General features: G+C 42.3%; 1 protein-coding gene across 1 annotated transcript in view; it reads left to right on the forward strand.

The window, feature by feature from the left end:
- Positions 1-9,412, forward strand: part of LOC101568589 (ceruloplasmin) — a 27,674-nt gene that overhangs the window by 12,778 nt on the left and 5,484 nt on the right. Inside the window, exons 8-12 of the mRNA XM_023722730.1 lie at positions 764-971; positions 2,792-2,931; positions 4,399-4,527; positions 7,152-7,258; positions 8,871-9,087. Of these exons, the coding sequence (XP_023578498.1) occupies positions 764-971; positions 2,792-2,931; positions 4,399-4,527; positions 7,152-7,258; positions 8,871-9,087 (801 nt within the window). The remainder of the gene's footprint in view (positions 1-763; positions 972-2,791; positions 2,932-4,398; positions 4,528-7,151; positions 7,259-8,870; positions 9,088-9,412) is intronic.

The following is a 9,412-nucleotide window of genomic DNA, read 5'->3' on the forward strand; positions in this document are numbered from 1 at the left end:
TTCCAATGAAAATATGAGAACATGCTAATTTGTCTCTATTTTATTATGTGCCACTAAAATATGTTTACTAATTTAAGATTAAGTTTGTTGCCCTTTCATTCATTTGACATATGTAAATACAAAGATGAACAACAGATAAAATGTCTCATGGAGCTGATATTCTAATCCAAGAAGACAGACAACAAGCAACTATTTTAAAACATGTACCAGTATGTTAAGTGATTTTAAATCCATGAGGAAAAGTAGGGCAGGGGCAAGGGATATAGCTCAGCAGCAGAAGCACCTACCTGCCTGGCAAGTGTAAGGTCCCAAATTCAATCCCCAAAACCATGGGGCAGGGGAAGAAGAGCAGAGCAGAGCAGAGCAGAGCAGAGCAGAGCAGAGCAGAGCAGAGCAGAGCAGAGCAGAGCAGAGCAGAGCAAAGCAGGGCAGGGGAAGGGGCCAAGATTCTCTCAGGAGGTGATAATTAAAGTGAGACCTGAATACAGTGAGAGAAGGAATCATGTAAACATTTGAGAACTATTCCAGGTAGAGAAAACAACAGGAGCACAGGTCCTCAGGCAGGCGCACACTTGACCTGTTCCAGGAACAGTGAAGAGGCCTATGCACTGGAGTGAGTTGAGCAGTGGTGCCGTGATCAGTGGCTGGGGTAGCTAGGTCATCCATCATCACGATGCAGACTTTGGTACGGACTCTGGGTAAGGTGGGGGGTTACAGAAAGTACTGAGCAAAAGAGCAACTTTTTTTAAATTTACCACTCCAGGGACTTTCGATGTTGAGTGCCTTACAACGGATCACTACGCAGGTGGCATGAAACAAAAATATACTGTGAACCAATGCCAGCACCTGTTCGAAGAGTCTACTCCCTGCATGGGAGAAAGGACCTACTATGTTGCAGCAGTGGAGGTGGAATGGGATTACTCACCACACAGGGAATGGGAACAGGAGCTGCATCATTTACAGGAGCAAAAGTAATTCTTGAGACTCTGATTTCGTTTGTTCAGCTGAAATTTTAGGTTTCCCTTTCAGAGAAAAATTATGCTAGCTTTTAGAAAATGAAACTGTTGTGTCTCATGCCACAACAACAAAACTTTTCAGGAGCCTGTCCCTGTTCATTTCTGCTTTTCTCAATTTTCACAGGAAAACTTTCGTTTTTCTTTTGATTTTTTTTTAGTCTTTCATCTTGCTTTTTTTTTTTTTTTTCTATTGGATTGTTTTCTTTTATTCCTGTGCTGTTCTCTTGTCATTGATTTTCAAACTTAACCAAAATTAAAGTCCAAATCCAGAGCTCACATATTATTTTCTTGGCCAAATACTATTGGCTTTTTTTAATGTATTTGTTACAGGGTCTACAGGGTCTCACTACATAAGTTGGACTTGATCCTCCTGTGTTCAGCCTCCCAAGTGCTGGGATTATAAGCATGTGTCAACACACCCAGTCTCAATTGCAATCACTGTCTCAGTGCACCCCGGATGCTGCATCTGCCTAAACAGGCACTTAAGTCCACTGAGCTATCTGGCAGGCCCTATTGGCTTATTTTTGCACCAAAATTTTATATTTAACTTAATAAGCAATATTTTCACAGTCCTTGGGCTGGTGAGATGGCTTAGTGGTCTAAAGCACCTACTTAGAACAAGCTTCGCAAAACACAGGGACCGCGGTTCAATCCCCCAGCACCACATGCCAGCCAGCCGCGCCCCCTGGTGGGCTGAGCTGGCCACACACACACACACACACACACACACACAAATAAATATTTAAAAAAAAATATTTTCACAGTCCTAAAACTTTCATATTTAAAATGTGTGACAGCAGTACAGCTATACTATCTTTTTAGAAGTTACAAGAAAATATGGTTGAACAACATGTGCATTGTGGAAAAGTAAAAAATAAATTCAGGGGGCCAGGGAGATAGCTCAGTAGAATAAGTGCCTGCCTGGTAAGCACAGGGTCCTGGGTTCAATCCCTGGTACCGAAAAAAACCCAAAAAATCAGTATGAACACATGTAAGTAGAAGATGGGTCGCTGGAACTCCAAAAACATCCATTCAGAGGGTATCACCCTACACTTTCAGTTAGCTCTTTTATACTTTCCCAAGCACTTCCACTTCTATCATCCCACTCATATCATCTGACCTCAAGGATAGGACCAGGGGAGGGGAGGTCCATCACACAGTGGGATGGGCAGATCCAAAGCACATGACTGGTGACCTGCATAGGTAGGCACGTGGCAGGGCAGTTGTAGGGGAAAGGGTTGTCAAAGTTTACTCTCGTGATTGGGGCATAATGGTTGAAAGGCTACAGGATCCATTAGGAGTCAATGAAAATTTCAGGCTACAGGATCCTTTAGGAGTCAATGAAAATTTCAGGGAAGGTGAAAAATCTACCACTTCAGTGGTAAGAGTTTCAGTGGAAATCTCCCACCATTTCAGTGGGAAAGATCTACCACTTCAGTGCCTACCGCAGTAGCCACAGAACACATCATGGATTGAATCTGGACTCATCGCATTTTAATGGAAACCTTAGAGAGGATCCGATCAACAGACTCCAACAGGCAACGGCAAGCTACGTCATCCTAGCCAGTAGCACTGAGGGCCAAGATTGGGGCGGCATCACTCAGATACCAGGCACATCCAACTACCCCTGTCTAGTTTTACAGTCTTTGTTTTTTAATTAGTTACTCTAAAAAATTGTATTTTAATTCAAAGTTTAAAACTTGAAACTTAGGCTTCCATTTTCATCAAGCCAAATACTAACCTGAGAGGGTTGTTTTGTTTTGTTTTGTTTTTAGTGCTTCAAATGCATTTTTGGACAAGGGAGAGTTTTACATAGGCTCCAAGTACAAGAAAGTGATATATCAGCAATACACGGACAACACATTCACAGTGCAGGTGGAGAGAAAAGCAGAAGAACAACACCTGGGAATTCTAGGTAGGTTAACAGCGCCTGTGGCTGGTGTGGGCTGGAGGCAGGCTGCTTCATGTAGCGACAGTCAGCACCTTCCTGTGGGCTTCCTTCTATTAAAACCATACTTTAAAAAAGCAGTTCTTGCTGGGGAGATGGCTCAGTGGAATAAGTGCTTCCCTGGCAAGTGCAAGGGCCTGAGTTCAATCCCCGGTTCCGCAAAAAAAAAAAAAAGTAGTTCTTCAATAAATGTGAGAATCTTAGACTGGCAACGGTGATGCTAATCTATAATCCCAGCATGCTGGAGGCTGAGGCAGAAAGATTACAAATTCATGCCCAGCCAGCACAGTTTAGTGTTTGAGCAAGACCCTGTCTCAAAATTTAAAAAAGTAAAAATAAAGGGGGCTGGGGATGTAGTTCAGTGCAGAGGTCCTGAGCTGAATCCCAAGTAACACACACAAAAAAATCAAACAACGTTTATTAAAGAAATGGTCAATAAATATATTACTTATCTATCAGCTATGAAATTATTTTTGGTGTTTATCAAATTGATTCTTGTAATTTTGTTTGAATTTTCAGGGAACTGCTTCCTAGTGAATTTCTTGACCAAACTCCCCATTATGTACTTCCACTGAAGCAACAACAACAAAAAATTCACTTATTTTTAAAATCAAGATCTAAATGATCAATGACAAAGTTATATGTTTTATATTTTATATAATAGTATATGTATATGAAAAAGTGTTATTGCACAGAAGCAAAGGGAAAGCTGCCTTCAGTTGCTCCACAGCCACCTTAAGAATATCTAATTTGTCCTGGGAGTTTTCTGGAAAATCCTCAGGTGCAAAAGGCACCCTTTCCCACCCCCTTGTTTCAACATGCTCAGAGTTTCTAATGGGCTTAGTTATCTTCAGCTTCTACAGTAAGACACCAAAGGGAAGGGGATATTGCTGCAGGGCAACAGAAGCTAAGACTACTTGCTAGCAGGCAGAACCGAGAGAGGTAGCCCTGTCCTTGCAAATGTGGCCCTCAGGAAGGTCTGAGATTCCAGAGGCAGTGCTGCGGAATGATGCCTATTCAGGTACCAGCACACCCTGACCAGACCATTGGCCTGCAGGAGACTTGCAGGCCAGCCTTCTTGTGGTACCCAGAATGACAGATACACTGCAGTCTCCACACTTACAGGGAGCTGACTCCTGTGTTTTTATCCCAAATCTTCTGGAACCATTCATCCAACACAGCAGCACAAAGGGGCCCGGGGAATAAGTGGAATAAGCTCAGTGGAATAAGTGCTTGACCAGCAAGTGCAGGGGCCTGAGTTCAAACCCTGGTTTCGAAAAAAAAAAAAAAATTAAAATTAAAAAAAACCCAGCCCAAAATTATGGGGAAACAGACTCCTGAATTCATACTGAGAAAGTTACCTGATCTTTGCCTTTATTACTAAGAAGTTTAATCTTACAGATAAATAAGCCACTTTCTTTTCACCATTCTCAGGTCCACAACTTTATGCAAATGTTGGAGACAAAATTAATATTGTCTTTAAAAACATGGCAACAAGGCCCTACTCAATACATGCCCACGGGGTGAAAACGGAGGGTTCTACAGTTACTCCAACACTACCAGGTACTGGTGGAGGAACGGTCTTACTTTGTGGCCTATTCATAGACAAATCACTGGTCTCACAGAAATATTCCTTCCAAACAAGTGTGACTTGAGGAAGGGAAGAGGGAGGTTGCAGGTGTGGAGTTACAGGGTCTGTGTGTATGTGTGCAGTATATCCCTGTATCGCATGCACCTGAAATCAATGGAACTCTGGATCCTAAGGTGGGAGGGTTACAAGCTTCAGCCCAGCCTAGGCAACAGTGACTGAGTAAGATCCTGTGTCAAATTGTTTTTAAAAAGGCTGAGGGGGCTGGTGAGATGGCTTAGTGGTCTAAAGCACCTACTTAGAACAAGCTTGGCAAAGCACAGGGACCGCGGTTCAATCCCCCAGCACCACATGCCAGCCCGCCCCCCCCCCTGGTGGGCTGAGCTGGCCACACACACACACACACACACACATTTAAAAAAAAAAAGGCTGAGAATATTGTTCAGAGAGAGAGGCAGACAGAGACAGAGATAGAGAAGAGAGTCTACAGGAGAGCTCTAAGGGGGGGGGGGAAAGGAAGGTACTGGAGATCCACAAATACCACAGGTGAGTCAGGAAGAGGCTCTTCCATGCCTGGCTACAACACATCTCAAACAGCATCTAATGCTCTGCATGGGGCTGTGCTTGCAAGCCAGCATCCCAGAGGGTCCAGGGAGCTAGGGCTGCCTGTATCTAGTCCTGTCTGGCCTGTCCTATGTGCTCAATAAGTTTTTGTTTAACATAGAATGGAAACTGTGTGGATTGTTTCTTTAATCAGAACTGTATTTTTTTTTTAAATAGTTGTACAGTTGGCTTCTAGAAAAGGACCATTTTTCAATGACTTAGTTCTCAAATACATCAACTGAGAATAACTTTATTGAAAGTTTAGGGGAATAGAAATAGAAATTCCTGCCCATATGGCCCGCATGCTCTTCTAAGGAGGTAATTTAATCTCTTGAGGAAAATAAATAAAATCACAATGCTGAGAAGTAAACAATGCTATGAAAAAGATTCACTTGGAGGAAGGGAGTGGAGTGGAGAGACAAGGGATGACCTTAGGTAGGGCAGGCAGGGGCGGCTGAGGAAGGTGGCAACACAGGTCTCTAAGGGAGGAAACCGGAAGGCCCAAGTCCTTGAGATAAGCACAGCCTGACGTGCGTGCCTGCGTCTGAGAAACCGCAAGGAGACCAGAGCACACAAGCAAATGTTTTGTCAAATGGGACACAGGGAAAGCAGGGGCCCGGTTGAGCAGCAAGGACCTGGAATTTGAGCTTTTATTCTAATCTAATGTGAGGATTTGGGCTGAAAGGTGATGATCTGATGAACAGTTTGTAAGAGTGTTTTAGATAATGTGTGGATAAGTGACTGCTGTAGGAGGCAAGGGTAGCCACAGTTACCTAGTGCAATACCCTGAGGAACCAAAAACTTACCCTGCTCCAATAGTGAACTACATACTGCAATAATCTGAGTTTTTTTTTAATTACCCGAATTATTAAGATTAAAGGGGGTGCTAAAAAGACCTGCTGACAAATTGGCCACTAGGAAGTGTGAAGGAACAGAGAAGCCATGGATGAGCCCGAGGTTTGGGGCACTGACCCCTGGTGGAAGAGCAGGGTGGGAAGGACAGCAGAGAAGGGAATGCAAGTTCACAGCTTGCAGTCGTAAGTAAAAGCAGAGACCGAGCAATGATATATTCAGGTAGTAAATCAATCAAAATGTCAAATATTTTGCTTAAAAAGTAACATGAGAACAGGGGACAATGAGCTTGAGGAAAATGGAGTGCTACATCCCTCATGTGCCGCTTGACTCCCTAGTCAAGATTTGCCACTGCTGAGTTGAAGTCTGACAGTGATATTTACATATGTAATACATGAGGCTTGCATACAGGAGTGGACAGGAAGTATGGTAAGGATCAATGAGTAGCATGGCACAAAGCCAAGGCACACAAGACGCTCAGAGGTGATTGGACCAGGAGCACATATGAAGGAAGTGGGGGCCTGGCAGGGTATAGGGCTGGAGCTCCTGGCCATCTTCAAAGTGCCAAGGACCAGGATGTGATTATGCGCTACAAGTCACAGAGCAGGGACAGGGCAGTGTGTGACAGACTGGGAAAGGGCAGGCAGACAAAACTGTGGTAAGTCAGTGATGCAAAAGATAAGAGAGGTTCGTGGCTCATTGGGATGTGGGTGAGAAGGAAAGGGGACCATGGAAAGCTAAGGGGATTCCACAGATGGGTCCCTACACAGACAGAGATGCCTACAGGGAAGATGCCAGTCAGCGGAGGATACCTTATGGGTGAAGAAGAAAGTATATTATGAAAATGTGCTTCAAGCTTAGAAATGATTGGTGCACAAAGTTTCTTCACATTTTGGAATGGTCACCTCTAGGCTTTGTGCTATGGCAGGTACAACATAACCAGTAAATTCAGAGTGTGCGCAGGCACCACACACACACACACACACACACACACACACACACACACGTCTTAGCATTTACCTTACAACTAAACTGCTGAAGTTTGAATACCATTATACTCTGACATTTCCAGTTCAGGGGTCACATTATTAGGGTTAAATAGGAGCCATATATAACCAGATATATGAATACTTGATCTATCCAGGTGAAACTCGCATGTACATATGGCACATCCCAGAAAGATCTGGTGCTGGACCAGAGGATTTGGCTTGCATCCCATGGGTTTACTATTCAACTGTGGATCAAGTTAAGGTACACTTTAAATCATTTGTGTTTTGTGACAGTTACTAAAATAGACAAACAATTGAAGGAAAATGAGGTTACAGTTTTCCTGTGCTTCAGCTCTGTTAACATCCTAGGAAAGCTACTCCACAATTTCTTTCATGTTTTTTTTTAGCTTGCTTACTTTTGAAGATAATTACAACTGTCTTATGGGTACTGATTATAGATAACACTTAGCGCAGTTAAGTATAGACGTAATTTTTATTTCCTTTTTGATATGAAAATGTTGAACTCAAAAGACTGAGGAGGGGCCAGGAGATGATGGCCCAGTAGAATAAGTGCTTCCCTGGCAAGCACAAGGGCCTGAGTTGAAACCCTGGTTCCGCAAAAAAAAAAAAAAAAAAAAAAAAAAAAAAGAGAGAGAGAGAGAACCGAAGCACATGGTTTTAGTTTATTATATGATTTTAAAGAAAGCTGATGTCAACAATCATAGAACTGAAGTTATTGTTTGATGGAATATTTCAAAACCAAAAAATAAGTCAATAACCACAAATAGAAGTTATGCTCAGACTTCTGTAGAATTAAGTCTCTAGTCTCTCTTTTGGCTTCTCATCCTGTCTGTACACACACTGGGCATCTCCACCAGCAGTTGCCACAGACTTAGCAACTGTAAAATAGATACTGGGATCTTCTGCCTCCTCCTGTACTTCCTGTTATAATAAACAGCATCACAAGGAACAAATCCCATTTGGTTAAGCAGGACTCTGAATTAATGAGCCCCCACTTCCTCTTCACTTTCCCATGCAGTTACCCTACCTATAGCTCCATCCATTCCTTCTCTCCACCCACATGGTTCAGGTTCTTGAATCTGCCTCAGCTACTGTCATGGCCCTTCAGCTTCAAGTCACTTCCAAGACTTTTCTACTTAACCAGAATGACTGCATTAAAATACAATTTTTCTGTCGCATTTTCCAATGCCTGCCTATGACATATAAGATGAAATCTGCAAGTCCTGATACAACTCAAAAGCACTTCACAAATCATGTGTCATCAATGACAGGTATCCAAGCCAAACTCCTCATAGGTCTCAGTCAACTGCAGCCTTCTTCCTCTGTATCCAAAAGCATCCTCTGTAACTCCCTTGCTCCACTGTACGTAATAGTTTTGTTTGGTTTTGAGACAGGTCTCACAATGTAGTTCACGCTGGTCTTGAACTCAGTTCCTCTGTTTTTTTCTTTAGTTTGTTTTTGTTTTTTCTATTCCTGTTTTCCCCTAGAGGGCAGGACCCTTGTTTTATTCTTGATGGAGGTACAGTGACTGGCACAATGCTTCATACAGCCTCATGAGTTCATGAGCTTAGGTAATAAATAAAGCAATGCTCTTTGGGGCTCTTTTAAATTAGTGCTCATTAGCTAAGCCAATTTTTGGGCTCTGAGTGTTTCCCTTACACATCACCCATCTGCCCCCTTCAGCCCTGTTTCACCTTAACAGGGTGGAAGTTAAACTGCCAGCATCACACAGGCCCAAGTCAACTGCTTAAATCAGCCCCTCCAAATTCTTGACATCAGGGGTGATGCGGTCCGGGTGCTCTGCGATCTTGCCCTACATTGCAAGGATGACTGAGGTTTTTGCTTGTTTCCAGGACCTCTACAGTGGATTGATCGGCACACTGATTGTCTGTAGGAAACACTTCATGACAATATTTAATCCCCAAAAGAAGCGGGAATTTTCCCTTCTGTTTCTAGTATTTGATGAGAATGAATCTTGGTACTTAGATGAAAACATCAAAACGTACTCTGAGCATCCTGAGAAAGTAAACAAAGAAAATGATGAATTCATAGAAAGCAATAAAATGCATGGTATGACAAATGATTCTAAAATTATTTTTATTTTTTAATTTTTTGAATGATTTTATTGAGAAACAAATAGCAATGAGAGTTTCAAAACCAATTAGTAGGACAGCTTCAATAATGAATATATTGCATATTATTGTCTTCTTAGTGGTTATTCATAGTACAAGATGCAGACATGATATCCTGTCCACAAACACTATTAGAACAAATCTATTCATTGAATTAAGAGAAAGTAGCAAAAAAAAAAAAATTCCTTATTCCAAAGTAATTATAAATGGAATTCAAAAACACATTTAAAATATCATACATAGTGACTGAGTATGGTTCACTC

Source organism: Octodon degus, unplaced genomic scaffold (genome assembly GCF_000260255.1).
Source record: "Octodon degus isolate 3935 unplaced genomic scaffold, OctDeg1.0 scaffold00093, whole genome shotgun sequence".
Taxonomy (NCBI): Eukaryota; Metazoa; Chordata; class Mammalia; order Rodentia; family Octodontidae; genus Octodon; species Octodon degus.